Here is a 15,324-nt window from a genome sequence, read left to right as displayed (position 1 = left end):
CGTAGGCGTCATGGCCATCACGAACATGTCACAGTGCTGCAGAGATTTTGTTTATGGCCAGTTTTGGGGCCAGCTTATGGCCAAATTTTGGGGGGCTGTTCCCAACAGGTGAAGACTGCGCTACAGGGCGTGGCTTCTAGGCTCTGGAGCTCTAGCATTGGCTTTTGGTTTGGGGACCCGCTGGGCCACTGTGAGGTGGGCCGGAGCTGCACTTCACCGACTGCCTCGCCACAGGAGCCCTGCTCTGTCTGGAGGGCCTCAGAGCACACCGGGCCCCTCCGTAAGCCAGGTATGAGACTACCCGTCTCCTGCAGCAGGGTTCAGGGACCTCTCCATGGAGCCACAGGTGTGGGCTTGGGGAGAGGCCCAGAAGACAGAGGGTGGCACGGGGACCTGGGCCATCCTTGTGTCTTCTGGACCTGCCCAAGCCCAATCCTAGACTCCACTTCCATCTCCCAGTAAACTGCTAGCCCCTTGGATGTGCGACTGGTAGCTCCAACAGCACCCAGTCACGATGGGCAGCGCCAGTCTCATAAACACCTTGGCCTCCACAGTCAGGGCCCAAACACTTGTTTGGCACCACCTACTAGCTGGTAGAGTCCCCTGCACATGATGGGGCCCTGCGCCAGCGCCCTTGGGCCTGGGCTGCACATCCTGCATTGTCTTGTATGCGATAAATATCAGCGTGCCCAGCCCTTGGGTGCCACTAACAGTCTCCGCGTCTTGATGGTAGTGGTCCCCTCGGTCCAGCTGTTTTCTCTTTATCTCTTTGTCTTGTGTCTTTATTTATTACAATCTCTCGTCTCCGCACACGGGGAGAACACTCGCTTAGCCCCATAGGGCTGGACCCTACACCCTTGATTGGCTGGAACTGAGTGACTGGTACCAGAGCAAGTGACAGTCTGTTCACACCTCCAGTTAGGTTACAGTTCACTTTGTAGGAGAAACCTTTAGGCCGACTTTAGGTTACGGGGGCCGGGCTCCGTGGCTCACGCCAGTAACCCCAGCACTTTGGGAGGCCAAGGCAGGCGGATCACCTGAGGTCGCAGTTCAAAACCAGCCTGGCCAACATGGTGAAACTCCCGTCTCTACTAAAAAAAACAAAAAAATCAGCCGGTCGTGGTGGCGTTTGGCTGTGATGGGGAGGGGCCTGCTGGCCGGGGCGGAGCCACAGGCGGGGCGGGGCGAGGCGGGCGGCCTGGACGGCCTGGGCGGCCTGCGCGCACCACCGAGACGTGGGCTCCTAGAGGGGCCGGAAGCTGTCGGATAACAACTTCCGCTGGGGAAGTTTGTAGAAGTCTGGGCTACCGGCGCGGCGTAGCGGATGCAGCATCCTTGTTGAGGACGCCCTGGTGGTGAGTGCGCCCGTGTCCCCGCCGCCCCTCCGTCCCTGGGTCGTGGGCTGTCTGACCTTCTAAATCTGCGGCCGCCCCAGGGCTGTGAAACCCAGCGTGGAGGCTGCTGGGACAGACCCGGGAGGCTGCCTGTGACCCCGGCTATTCGGGGGCTGTTCTTCGGCTTATTCCGGCTCAGCCTCCTCTTCTCTCCTCGCCCCTTACACTTGCAGGTTTGTCAGGACCCGGTTGTGTATCCTCTTGAAGCTGGTTTCTCCCCGGCTGACCCCGTCCACGATCGTGACCGCATTATCCCCCATAGACACTTTCCACACCTGTGTCTCCAGCCCGCACCGCTCCGGTGAGACCCAAGCGCTTAGACTTAGTTCATAACACTCAAAGCTCCCCTGCCCCAGCCTGAGCTCCTGTAACGTCCACCCCCCACCCACTGGTCCTCCCAGGCATTCCACCGCGAAGGGGAGGAGGCAGAAACCCGAGATTCACTTCTTCCCCTTTCCTGCCCACGCCCAGCCGCACAGTCAGTCATTGGTGCGTTAGCTCCATAACTGAACCATTTGCCTCCTTGCCATTCCCACCCTGTAAGTCCCAATCCTGGCTCTTCGTCTCTCACCTGATCGCCTCCCTATCTTCTCCCCACCCCCATCCTGTTTTGCTGCTTTCTCATTTGTTCATCACAGAGGATCTTTTAAAAAATGTAGCTTAGCCAGGAGAGGTGACTCCCGCCTGTAATCTCAGCACTTGGGAGGCCGAGGCAGGTGGATCATTGAGTCCAGGAGTTCGAGACCAACTTGGCCAGCATGGTGAAACCCCGCCTCTACAAAAAATACAAAAATTTAGCCGGGTGTGGTGGTGTGCACCTGTAATCCCAGTTACTCTGGGGAGGCTGAGGCAAGAGAATCGTTTGAACCTGGGAGACAGAGGTTGCAGTGAGCGGAGATCGCGCCACTGCACTCCAGCCTGGGCAACAGAGCGAGACTCCATCTCATTAAAATAATAATAATAATAAATTTTTAAAATGTAGCTTAGGCCGGATGCTGTGGCTGACGCCTGTAACCCCAGCACTTTGGGAGGCCGAGGCCAGGGGATCTCTTGAGGCCAGGAGTTTGAGATCGGTCTGGGCAATATAGTGAGATCCCCTCTCTGCAAAAAATTTAAACAATTGCAGGACATGGTGGCGCATGTGATTTTGGTTCCAGCTACTGGGGAAACTGAGGTGGGAGGATTACTTGAGCCCAGGAGGTCGAGGCTGCAGTGAGCTGTGACTGGGCTACCACACTCCAGCCTGGGTGACAGAGCAAGACCCTGCCTCAGAAAAAATTCCTGTGTTAATTTGCCTAGGGGGAAAAGAAGCAGCTATGACAGTATCCTTCTGTTCTCCTGTATTAAACTTCTGTCGCATTACACATGAAACCATGGCTCAGGATGCCTTGAATAATCTGGCCTTAGCCCCTTTTCTGGCCTATCTCACGGTTCTCCCCGACTCTGCTTTCCAGGCTGGGAAGCCCAGCCCAGGTTGTAGTGCAAACACAGCTGTTCAGCTGAGGGGAGCTGGTGTTTTTGTTTTTGTTTGAGACAGAATCTTGCTCTGTCCCCCAGGCTGAAGTGCAGTGGCACAATCTTGGCTCACTGCAACCTCCGCCTCCCTGGTTCAAGGAGTTCTCCTGCTTCAGCCTCCTGAGTAGCCTGGCTAATTTTTTGCACTTGTTGTAGAGACGGAGTTTCACCATGTTAGCCAGGCTGGTCTCAAACTCCTGACCTCAGGTGATCCACCTGCCGTGGCCTCCCAAAGTGCTGAGATTACAGGCGTGAGCCACTGCACCTGGCCGGGAGCTGTTATTTTTATCACTGTGGTCATTGCTACTTGCTAGAGGAACTCAGCAAGTCGTTTGATTGGAAAACACCACCCATGACCCATGTGCTCAATGTGCCTTTTCATGTTTTTATAGACCGTTGTATCACTTTGGTTGAAGTGTCTGTTCTAATATTTTGCCCAGTTTAAATTTTATTTTTCTTTTTTATTGATTTGTAGGAGTTACAGTTCTTTATATAAGTCCTTTGTCAGATACATGTATTGGGAATATTTTCTCTTATTCTGTGGCTTGCCTTTGTGTCTCCTTTTTAAAAAAATTTTTTTAATTAAACAGTAGAGACAGAGGTCTCCCTATGTTGCCCAGGCTGGTCTCAAACTCCTGGCCTCAAGCAATCCTCCTGCCTTAGCTTCCCAAAGTGCTGGGATTACAGGCATGAGCCACTGCACCCAGTCTCCTTTATTTTTTTTCTTGACTGCCATGATAAACAAAAATGTTTAATTCTGATAAATCCAATTTGTGATTTTTTTTTTCTTTCTTGAGACAGAGTTTTGCTCTTGTTGCCCAGACTGGAGTGCAGTGGTACGATCTTGGCTCACCGCAACTTCCACCTCCCGGGTTCAAGCAAATCTCCTGCCTTAGCCTCCTGAGTAGCTGGGATGACAGGCATGCGCCACTACGCCCGGCTAATTTTGTATTCTTAGTAGAGAAGGGGTTTCTCCCTTCTTGATTGAAGAGAGAGCCTGTTGGCCAGGCTGGTCTCGAACTCCCCACCTCAGGTGATCCGCCCACCTCAGCCTCCCAGAGTGCTGGGATTACAGGCATGAGCCACTGCACCCAGCCTGAATTTGTAATTTTTTTAAAGTGCTTTTGGGGATCCAGGAAAGAAATGTTTGCCTACCCCAATGTTGTGAGGACAGTCTCTCTGTGTCACCCAGGCTGGAGTGCAGTGGCACAATCTTGGCTCACTACAACTTCTACCTCCAATTTGTGAAAATTTTTTTTTTTTTTTTGAGATGGAGTTTCGCTCTTGTTGCCGAGGCTGGAGTGCAATGGTGCGATCTTGGCTCACCGCAACCTCCACGTCCCGGGTTCAAGCGATTCCCCTGCCTCAGCCTCCCAAGTAGCTGGGATGACAGGTGCCTGCCACCATGCCTGGCTACTTTTTGTATTTTTAGTAGAGATGGGGTTTCACCATATTGGCCAGGCTGGTCTCAAACTCCCCACCTCAGGTGATCCACCCGCCTCGGCGCCCCAAAGTGCTGGGATTCTAGGCATAAGCCACCGCGCCCGACCTACTTCTTTATTTGTAATCTTATGGCTTTGTGTATTTTTTCTACCTCCTTGCACTGGCTCAGGCCTCCAATAAGGTGATAAAGAGAAGCAGTGGGTAGAGAGCCCTGCTTGTTCCTGGTCTCAGAGGGAAAGAGTTCCATAGTGGCCCATGAAGCAGGATGTTGGTTGCAGGTTTGCCAGGATGAGGAAGTTTTCTTCTATTCCTTGTTTGCTGAGATTTTTTGTTGGGATTAGGTCTTGAGTTTTAACAAATGCCTTTTCTGCACCTATTGAGATAATAGCTGTCATATGGTTTTCTCCTTTATTCTGTTAATGTGGTTAGTTATGTCGTTTTCAAATGTTCGGGAAGTCATCGTGATTAAAGTTGATGCCATGCTGTTGAAAGGGTGAAAAAAAAATCTCCAGTTGAAAGTATATTCCTGAAAACATGTAGCAGTTAATGTGGCCGCCTGTGAGTGTCAGAAGGAGAAAGGGAAGGTCTGTGTACCTGCTGTGCTGGAGGTGGGAGGGACGAGGGGCAGGGGTGAACGCCGAGGGAGCTGCCCCCTGCAGTGAGTGTTGAACACAGGTGGTGGCGGGAGCCTTCTGGGCACCAGCTGCAGCTAATGGGGATCAAACCAGCTGTGTACTCTTAGGGTCCACGTCACTTGGTCATGACCGAGAATTCTTTTTATAAACTGCTGGATTTGGCTTCCTAATATTTTTTGAAAATTTGTGTTTATGAGAGTTTGGTAGGTAATTTTTTTGTAATATCTTTTTTTTTTTTTTTTTTTTTTGAGACAGGGTCTCAGTCTGACACCTAGGCTGGAGTGCAGTGGCATGAGCTCAGCTCACTGCAACCTATGCCTCCCGTATTCAAGCAATACGCCCACCTCAGCCTCCTGAGTAGCTGGGACTGCGTATGTCCACCGCCGCACCCCGCTAATTCTATTTTTTATAGAGACAGGTTGGGCAACTCCTGGCTTCGAACAGTCCTCCTGCCTCAGTCTCCTAGAGTGTTGGGATTATAGGCGTGAGCCACTGTGCTTGGCCCCTTGTAATATCTCTATCGGGTTTTTGGTTTGGGTTTTGCTGGCCTCATTAAGACAGACTGGATAGTGTCTGCTCTTCCTCTGTTCACTAAATAGCTTCTAAGATCAGTACTGTGCTCCCGTAGGCTTTGGTGGAGCTTACCAGGGAACCCAGCTGGGTGTGGTATTTTCCTCATGGGAAGGGTTCAAGTTACATTTTCAGTTCCCTTCAGATGGGCGGCTGAGTGGCTTCCCTTTCGTCAGTTTCATAGTCCTGTGTTTTTCGTGGTTTGTCCGTTTCATCTCAGTTGCTGAACCTGTTTGCATGAGTTGCTCCTGACAGCCCTTTATGATACTTCCCTGTCTGTAGGGTCTAGAGCAACATTTCCTCCCCTCCCCGGACAAGGTAACCAGGCATGGGCCATCTTCCTCCAGCGGGTTCTGTCTCTTCTCAGGGGCGCCTGTGGGGCTGGCCTCTTCTGCATATTGGGGCTCTGAGCTTTACTCAGGAAGGAGGCAGGACCCACTGTGGCAGGAGGGCAGTGGGATGCCAGGGTGGTTCTCCACAGACCTGGGGGTAGAAGCTGGATCTCAGTGGGCCCGGACCCTAAGGTTTAGGGGAGCTCGTGGCTTGATCTGGAGACTGAGTGAAGATTAATGGGATTTCTCGGGGCTTTTTTTTTTTTGAGACAGGGTCTCAGTCTGACACCCAGGCTGGAGTGCAGTGGGTGAAAACCTTCCCCCAGGTTTTCACTTGGGGGAAGGCTGCCAGGTGGCCTCCTCGTAGCGTACCCGAGAGCATCCTCCGGGCACAGCGCCGCGGGAACGGCTGCCCGCCTGTCTCCTGAGGAGCCCCAGACGCCTCAGTTGCGGTTAGACTCTCCAGTCATGTGTTTGCAGCTAAGCTGTTGGCTTTCAGCCAGCAGTGGCTGGCCTCTGTCCTCCTCTGGTGACAGGCCTGGCTTGCTGTCTGGTATTTCAGAGTTCTTGTGTGTGGCAGGTGGCACACCGCACCCAGCTGTCCCTTAAAGATATGTTGACTCCTCACCACTGCCAAATTTCCCCACACCTGGTGGCTGTCGGTAGTTACAGAGCAGACCCTGCGTGTGCATCACTCGTTTTTCCTGAATTCCCCTTGATTTGCTGAGTGGGGGGCTCCTGCGGTCAGGTGGGGTGGGCATTCCTGGGCTGGCTACGCCCGCTTACATTTCTTGTCTCCGCAGATCTGCCCTCCTTGGCGCTGTGCTTCCCCAGAGGCGTGGCCTCGCTGTTCCTATGGACATGGCCCAGGTGAGCCCTGCCGCTGCCGAGCGAAGCCTCCCTTCTGCCCTGCCGGCTGCCTGAGACCCCAGCACACACGCGGGGAGGGTCTGTGGCAGCGGCTTCCCAGGCACTGTGCCCATGTCTGCCCTTTTGCCTTCTCTCTTAAGGGGCGGGGAAAGATAAAAGAAAATTGGGGCCGGGTGCAATGCCTCATGCCTGTAATCCCAGCACTTTGGGAGGCCGAGGCGGGTGGATCACGAGGTCAGGAGATTGAGACCATCCTGGCTAACATGGTGAAACCCCATCTCTACTAAAAATACAAAATATTAGTTGGGCATGGTGGCGGACGCCTGTAGTCCCAGCTACTTGGGAGACTGAGGCAGGAGAATTGCTTGAACCTGGGAGTCGGAGCTTGCAGTGAGCCGAGATTGCGCAGCCTGGTGACAGAGCAAAACTCCATCTCAAAAAAGGAAAGAAAAGAAAATTGGATTCATTGACACTAGGAGAATAGTGGCTGTTGTAGGAAAATAGACTAGATTGTCTTAGTCCACTAGAGCTGCCGTAACCAAGTACAACACACTGGGCAGTTTACAGACATGCACTTCCTCTGTTCTGAAGGCTGATGTCCAAGATCAGAGTGCTGCAGATCTGGTTTCTGGCGGGGCCAGTGGCCTGCTTGCAGACAGCCACTGTTGTGCTGTGTTGACGCATGTGCGGTGAGGGAGGTGGGGAGCTCTCTGGAGTCTCCTGTGAGGACCGGGCCCATGGGTCAGGGCCCCACCCTTCTGACCTCACTTAACCTTAATCTCTTCCACAGAGGCCCATCTCCAGACACAGCCACTCAGGGCTCCGGGCTTCAGTATATGGATTTAGGGGACGCAAACAATCAGTCCACAGCAGGGCCACCCTGATTCCCCCTTCCCGCCCAGACCTGTGGGCTGAGCCTTCTTTTTCTTGGGAATGGCCACTTCGGGAGCTGTGTGTGTTGCAGGAGCCGGTGACCTTCAGGGACGTGGCCATCTACTTCTCAAGGGAGGAGTGGGCGTGTCTGGAACCCAGCCAGAGGGCCCTCTACCGGGACGTGATGCTGGACAACTTCAGCAGTATGGCTGCCCTGGGTGAGTGCGGGCCGAGTGCTGGGTGAGTGCGGGCCGAGTGCTGGGTGAGTGCGGGCCGAGTGCTGCGGGGTGAGCGGGGTGAGCGCGGGCTGAGCGTGGGGTGAGCTCTGCCGCTGCCTCCGGGCCTGGCTGGTCCAGGATGGTCGTGGGGCCTCCCAGCCGAGGGGGCTCAGGAGCTGGAAGTTCTTGGCCTGTGTAGACAGAGGGGCCCACTCAGCGTTTCTCTGAGGCTCCCTGGAGGCAGCCTCATCTTCCTTCCTCTGACCTTGTCAGGGCCTTCCGTGGGCCTTGGTGTCCAGGCCCCTCCCTTCCTGTCATCTCTGCTTCAGGGTAGCTTCTCCAGGGCCGCCCCGAGGGTTGGGCTTGCCTGGCCTCTTAGGCTAGTGCAGAACTGCTCTGAGCCTCAACCCTCGCTTTGTCCTCAGTACAAGTAAAACAGAACCTTTTCTCTCCTTTGAAAAGGATTTTGCAGCCCCAGACCAGACCTCGTCTCTCGCCTGGAACAGTGGGAGGAGCCATGGGTTGAAGATCGGGAGAGACCTGAGCTCCAGGCAGTGCAGAGGGGCCACTGGCCAGGTGAGTGCTGGGTTGTCTGGGCTCGGGGGGCCCCGTCCCTGTGGCCACAGCTCCTGGGTGAGTGCTCAGCACACTGCAGTGACCGAGGGTGCGTCCTTCCCATGGGAGAGTGGACACACAGCCGCTCTCTAACTTAGGCCTTAGAGACATGGGGCAGCCACGCTCCTGCCCTGATGGACACTGGCCGGGGGCCGGGGCTCGCAAGGCACGGTGGCGCAGGATGACGTACAGCTGCAGCTTGGGAGGGGCCTGAGGCCAGAGTGACGCTTGAAGGCTGCACCTAGCCACCCAGGTGCTGTCTGGCGGAGGCCGTTGGTGTAGGTGTCTGACCTACAGCCACAGGCCTGGTACTGACTGCACGTGAGGGTCCCCAGGTATGTGGCTCTGGGTAGGAGTTTGCTCCACATCCCTGTTTGCAAAACTGGGACAGTGGCCGTGCTTCCCTCCATTAGGTGAGGGGTGCTCTTGAGGCAGTGGTCAGAGGGGGTTTGCTTTTTACTTAGATTTTCAGAATGGGATGGAGCAGCTACGAGAACACGAGCCCTGGGAAGTCCCTGGGCCTGTGGAGCCCCTGCCTGGGGAGTGGCGGGTCCCTGGGCCTGTGGAGTCCCCGGCTGGGGAGTGGCGGGTCCCTGGGCCTGTGGAGTCCCCGGCTGGGGAGGTGTAGGGTCCCTGGGCCTGTGGAGCCCCCGGCTGGGGAGTGTCAGGTCCCTGGGCCTGTGGAGCCCCCGGCTGGGGAGTGTCAGGTCCCTGGGCCTGTGGAGTATCCAGCTATGGCTCCGAGGCTGAGTGGTTGAGAATCACGTGGAGCTACCCATCTTCCAGATGATATCCTGCTGTCACCTCCACCTGCATGAGTGGGGCTTGCTGGCGTGGACAGGGTGAAAGGACATTCTCTTGGCCCAGTTGCTTCTGTTGATTGGCAGCCATGTGTCGGTGCTCCCTCACGTAGCAGTGCCAGGTATCCTGCGTGCCACCGGGGCTGGGGAACCATCTGAGCTCATCTTGGTTTCCGCTATTGATCTTTGTGGCTCATCTGTGTTTCTTTGAACGAGTTTTCCTGATCACTTGTAGCCACGTGGAATGAGCTGAGTAGATAGAAGCCAGTTGACGCACACAGCAGGAGGCACTGCCTGGCCACGGGCCACTGGCTTCTGTGTAAGGGTATCTGTTCCTTCCACAGGGGCAAGGAAATCTGCAGACCCCAAGAGACACTGTGACCATCCAACTTGGGCTCATAAGAAAACCCATGTGAGGCAAGAAAGAACCAGGGAGGGAAGCAGCTTTCGGAAGAGCTTCGGGCCGGACGCGGATGACGGGCAGCTTCCCAGAGCTGCTCCAGAAAGGACAGACGCCAAGCCCACGGCTTTTGCTTGTCAGATGCTCACGAAGTGTTGTGGGCAGCGGCCGGGCCGCAGAGAGCACCGGAAGCAGTGCGCAATGGAGCTGTCGTTCATCTGCGGCACGTGCGGGAAGGCGCTCAGCTGCCACAGCCGGCTGCTCGCTCACCAGACGGTGCACACGGGGACCAAGGCCTTCAAGTGCCCCGAGTGCGGCCAGACCTTCCGGTGGGCTTCAAACCTGCAGCGTCACCAGAAGAACCACACGCACGAGAAACCCTTCTGCTGCGAGGCATGCGGGCAGGCGTTCAGCCTGAAGGACCGCCTGGCCCAGCACCGCAAGGTCCACACCGAACACAGGCCCTACTCGTGCGGCGACTGTGGGAAAGCCTTCAAGCAGAAATCCAACCTTCTCAGACACCAGCTGGTGCACACCGGGGAGCGGCCGTTCTACTGCGCGGACTGCGGCAAGGCCTTCCGGACCAAGGAGAACCTCAGCCACCATCAGAGGGTCCACAGCGGGGAGAAGCCCTATACCTGTGCCGAGTGTGGCAAGTCCTTCCGGTGGCCCAAGGGCTTCAGCATCCACCGGAGGCTGCACCTGACAAAGAGGTTCTACGAGTGCGGCCACTGCGGGAAAGGATTCCGCCACCTGGGCTTCTTCACGCGGCATCAAAGAACTCACAGGCACGGGGAGGTGTAGGGGCCCCCGAAGCGTGGGGTGCTGTACCTTTGCGGGAGTACTGGGCCCTGAGGGAGAGCTGCAGTGAGAAGTTGCTCTTCAGCCTGGAAAATCAGCCTGAAAAGAAGCCTTCTCAGTCCTCAGAGCTCTCCAGTCCCCCGAGAAGTTTTACTGGGAAAACTGCCAGGTGGGAGAAGCGAATCCATGGGTACGCCGGAGATGGTGGGGGCTCTGGAGATGGCAGGGGCTGCACCCCGGTGCCGGGCACCCTGGGGATGTGCTGAGAGCATGTGCGACCACGGAGCCACATGCCAGGCCAGGCGCAGAGGTGGAGAAGCCTGCCCGGTGCTCACAGCTGTCTGGCTCGGACTCCACCCTGGCCCTGAGTCGCTGTCTGCTGGGCCTCTCCTTCCTGGCTCCGCACTCCATGCTTGCTGCCTGGTCTGGCTTCGCTTCCTGTCTCTGTCTTGGGCGAGGCATTGCACAGAGGCAGAGACCCTCCTGCAGCCTCTGCACTGGGCCGTAGAAACAAGAGCCTTTGTAATACTGAGCCGTATTCAAGCCGGTTAGGTCAGGGCCACCCCCAGTGTTGCAGGGATGGCCCCCACCCAGCTCTGTTGGTCAGAGCCTGGGTCACGCACCTGAAATTGGCAGATCGAGTTGGGTCTCAGGGCAGTGAGGTGGCCATATTCACCATAGTGCATTTCATGGGGAAGAGGTGACCTCTTTGTTTGAAACTTAAGGTGTCCTATCCAGCCAGAAATAAAAATCTGCCAGTGTGACCCCTGTGGAAATGGATCGGGGACACTGCCGTGTTTCAGGTTAGCTGAATTGTTGAAGGATTTTTGCTTTTGCCTGTTTTTCTTTAAGAATTGCAGCCAGGCCAGGTGCGGTGGCTCACGCCTGAAATTCCAGCTACTCGGGAGGCTGAGGCAGGACAATCGCTTGAATCCAGGAGGTGGAGGTTGTGGTGAGCCAAGGTTGCACCACTGCATTCCAGCCTGGGGAGCAAGACTGAAACTCCATCTCAAAAAAAAAAAAAATTCCAGCCAACACATGCACGTGTAATGCTGGAATCAGAAACGAGTTTACAAGAAACAGGGGAACCAGGAGAAGGTTGAACACACCAAGAGGAAGCCCCGAGCCAGACCCGGCCGGAGATGCCACCAGAAGGCAACCTTTCCGCTGGAAGCCGGGCACACAGAAAGGCTGAGCAGGCTGTGTGTGACCCTGATATGAACAAACCAAGTGCAAAGTCACTTTTAGACAATCGTGGAAATGGGGGCAGGGGCTGAGTCGGGCGGGTGGACTGAGTCGGGCGGATGGGCTGTGAGTCGGGCGGATGGGCTGTGAGTCGGGCGGGTGGGCTGTGAGTCGGGCGGGTGGGCTGTGAGTCGGGCGGGTGGGCTGTGAGTCGGGCGGGTCGGCTGTGAGTCGGGCGGGTCGGCTGTGAGTCGGGAGGGTCGGCTGTGAGTCGGGCGGGTGGCTGTGAGTCGGGCGGGTGGGCTGTGAGTCGGGAGGGTCGGCTGTGAGTCGGGAGGGTCGGCTGTGAGTCGGGCGGGTGGGCTGTGAGTCGGGCGGGTCGGCTGTGAGTCGGGAGGGTCGGCTGTGAGTCGGGCGGGTGGGCTGTGAGTCGGGCGGGTCGGCTGTGAGTCGGGAGGGTCGGCTGTGAGTCGGGTGGGGTGAGGAATTGGCTGTTGGCGGTGATGGTGACACAGGGTTACCTGAGAATCCTCACTCAGATGCATTTGGACGTGTTTGTGGGGAAATGACATGGCGCCTGGGATGTGCTTTAAAATTCTAATAAAAAGGAGAAAGAACGGTATTGGCTGAACGTTGACAGCTGTTGAAGCTGGGAGGTTGGTGTGTTTGAAAATATCCCTAATCTTTTATTTACAGCATGAATATGAGTGTTTTCGTGCTCACTGAAGATTGTAGAGAGCAGCTGTCGGTCATGGAGTTACAAGGCTGCCTCACCGGGACACCACAGGCGGCAGCACAGAGAACACGGGTTTATGCTCTCCAGCTCTGCAGGCTGGAAGTCCGAGGTAGAGGTGCCAACAGGGTCCGTTTCCGGCGAGCGCCTCCTGGTTCAGAGGTGTCCGCATTTGGGGAGGGACCTTGGTGTCATCTCTTCCTTGTGAGGGCCCGGATTCCATGGGCAGGGCCCACCCCATGACCCCATCGAAGCCAAATCACCTCCCAGAGACCTCCTTATACCGTCACATCGGGCCCAGGGCTTCCACTTGGGAATTTCAGAGTGACAATTCAGCCCGAAGCAGAAGCTCCTTTGCGTGTGTCCTGGCCCACAGACCCTGTGCAGGAAAGTACCTCCCCCTGCAGGGCAGGCCCTGGTAGAGCCCAGTGAGGCCGTGAGGGCCCTGCAGGATAAGTGGAAATCTCCCCGGGGGATATGTGGGCGCCTTTCTCTTACAGAGTCCAGGCTGGTAAAAGCGCATGTGTTTTGTGTCTGGTTTGTCCTCTGCCCAGTGGGCTCCGTTGGAAGGGCCTTCAGGTGCTTGAGCGCAGGTGGGGACGGAGCAGCTGATGTTTCCGCAGTAGACACAATGGATCATAAAGACTTGGGTTTTGAGCGCCCTGCAGGAAGCTGCTGGCCGCATCCAGGGTCACCTGTGCCTGGTTGTTAGTCCTTCACGATGCTGTCACTTTGTGATGCACTTGTGCCGGATTAAACGTGAATAGCAGAGACGTGGGCAATGCGCTGCCTCAGCGGATCATGGTCAGTTGTCCAAGTGGGCTGCCTTGGCTCTTGGCCCCGTCATCCAGGGCTCACACACTGGATGGTTGGGCCACAGTCGCGATACCCCCCAGGCTGCACCCAGGCTTTCCACCCTGCTTAGCAGGGCTCTGGGTCTCCGGGTAGAGCAGGGGGGTCCTTCCCTTGGCATTTCCCCAGGGAGGAGCACGGCCACGCTCAGCTGCGGTCAGGCTGCTGCTCTTAGCTCTCTTTCCTTCTAACTCTCAGGCTTCCCTTCCTGCCTCCCCGGGTCGCTGGAGAAGGTCAGGCCCAGAGAAGAGGCCTGGGGAGAGAATGGTGGTGAGGAGGCCGTGGGGGTGTGGAGGTCTCCCGGCCCCGCATCTTGGTGGTGAGGAGGCCGTGGGGGTGTGGGGGTCTCTCCCTGGGGAGAGAATGGTGGTGAGGAGGCCGTGGGGGTGAGGAGGCCTCCTGGCCCTGCATCTTGTCCCATTGGCTGCCTCACCACGAGCTCCACCCTCCCGGGCGGGGTGGGGTGACAGGAGGGGCTCACAGCAGGTGTCCGTAAGGAGCACCTTCCTTCCCAGGGCCAGCAGCCATCACTCCCTGTGGGCCTGTAGAACCGAGTTTTCTTTGCATTTACCGGGCAGAGGATGCATGAAGCTACTTTGTGGCCAGAATGGGTGCACAGCAGCGTCCGTTGACAGCCATGCCTGTGACCTAGCCTTCCACCCCTCTGTCTCCAGGGAACACTTGCCTGGCCTTTGTGTCAGCACTTAGCGCACACGTGCCCAGTGTAAAGTCCACCAAGATTAGCTGGGCATGGTAGCGGGCGCCTGTAATCCCAGCTTCTCAGGAGTCTGAGGCAGGAGAATCGCTTGAGCCCAGGAGGCGGAGGAGGTTGCAATGAGCCAAGATCATGCCACTGCACTCCAGCCTGGGCGACAGAGTGAGACTCCATCTCAAAAAGTCCATTGAGAGAGCAGGTGGCAAATGCAGCTGAGGGCTCCAGGAAAAGGAGGGCCACGTGGTGGCCACTGGCAGCCTTGACTGAAAGATGAAGGAGTCCATGGTGCTAGGAGGAGGAGTTGCATCCCAGCAGGCTCAGCTCCTGGAGCTGCCTCTCTGCACTCTGAAGGGAGGCCCAATGGCTGCAATATTCTTTGGGAAGTACAATGCCAAGTAAATAAAGATATTTGGGGGTCATTCTGGTTACAACGTATCAACTCTACTCACTGTCGTTCTGGGTGTTCATGGGGTCTGCCGTGCATGCCAGTCTTACAGGTCCTCAAACACATCAGGACCCTTCTAACAAAGAGTATGCGTGTGGGGTTGGCAGAACCTGACCTGGGCCAGGGTGGAGGGGCAGCTGCGTCACTGAGTGCACGTCCAGCACATCCAGCCCTAATAGCTCGCTTTGTTGTGTTTGTATCTGTGACCTCTTGGGAGCTAAATCACAGGCCCACCAAGTGAAACGTTTTGGGGAATGTGAAATGGGTGGGTTTTGAGCTGGTCCCCAGTGTGAGCTTAATGTTGGAGCCACATTGGATTTTAAAACTTCAGAGGCTCCTTTTCCCAGGGCCAACCATCCTGTGTAAAATTCAAGGGCCGATGGTGGAAGCCTGGAGTCCGATTACAGTGGTAACTCGATGAGGGGAGACCAGCTGTCATGCACCTGAGCATGACATCACCAGAATCACTCACTCCCACTCCTCCCCTACCCACACGCACACTTGAGAAGTGTGGCAACTGACTGCAGTACCATGATACCTCACACAATCCAAGCAAAGGTAGCGCAGCCCTGCCTTAGGAAAGGTGAACCTGTGGCCTGCACACCCATTGCCACAGCTGGAGGGCTGTGTGCTTTCCACAGAGGGGTTGGCCAGCCTCGTCTTCTAGTCACACTACTTCAAAGGTGCTGAGTCCACTTACCCCACCTCCAGCTGCAGTGTCTCCAGCGGGGACCACGGCCACCGTGTCCATGAGTTGCTGCGGGCCCCTGTCCTGCGGGTCCCCTGTCCTGCGGGCCCCTGTCCTGCGGGCCCCTGTCCTGCGGACCAGCTGCTCAGCATGTGCATCACGGCCTCAGGGCTTTTTTTTTTTTTTTTGAGACGGAGTCTCGCTCTGTCGCCCAGGCTGAAGTGCAGTGGCATGATCTTG

General features: G+C 56.3%; 1 protein-coding gene across 3 annotated transcripts; it reads left to right on the top strand.

Annotated features, from left to right (window-relative positions):
- Positions 1–1,242: 1,242 nt before the first annotated feature.
- Positions 1,243–15,111, top strand: LOC105488456 (zinc finger protein 707). 3 transcript variants are annotated; one of them, XR_011606634.1, is made up of 9 exons: positions 1,243–1,355; positions 1,568–1,695; positions 6,693–6,759; positions 7,724–7,850; positions 8,313–8,426; positions 9,610–10,635; positions 12,348–13,188; positions 13,435–13,555; positions 13,752–15,111. XR_011606634.1 is itself a non-coding variant. In XM_011752510.3 (6 exons), the coding sequence occupies exons 3-6, from the start codon at positions 6,745–6,747 to the stop codon at positions 10,467–10,469; spliced, it is 1,116 nt and encodes a 371-aa protein (XP_011750812.2). In that variant the 5' UTR covers positions 1,243–1,355; positions 1,568–1,695; positions 6,693–6,744; the 3' UTR covers positions 10,470–11,273. The 3 variants fall into 3 exon arrangements, 1 of the variants encoding a protein (XP_011750812.2); XR_011606635.1 differs by lacking the exons at positions 12,348–13,188; positions 13,435–13,555; positions 13,752–15,111 and adding an exon at positions 11,319–11,782; XM_011752510.3 differs by lacking the exons at positions 12,348–13,188; positions 13,435–13,555; positions 13,752–15,111 and having other exon boundaries at positions 9,610–11,273.
- Positions 15,112–15,324: the final 213 nt, after the last annotated feature.

This window comes from Macaca nemestrina, chromosome 8 (assembly GCF_043159975.1).
Source record: "Macaca nemestrina isolate mMacNem1 chromosome 8, mMacNem.hap1, whole genome shotgun sequence".
In the NCBI taxonomy this organism is placed as follows: Eukaryota; Metazoa; Chordata; class Mammalia; order Primates; family Cercopithecidae; genus Macaca; species Macaca nemestrina.
This window is presented reverse-complemented; position numbering and strand designations above follow the sequence as displayed.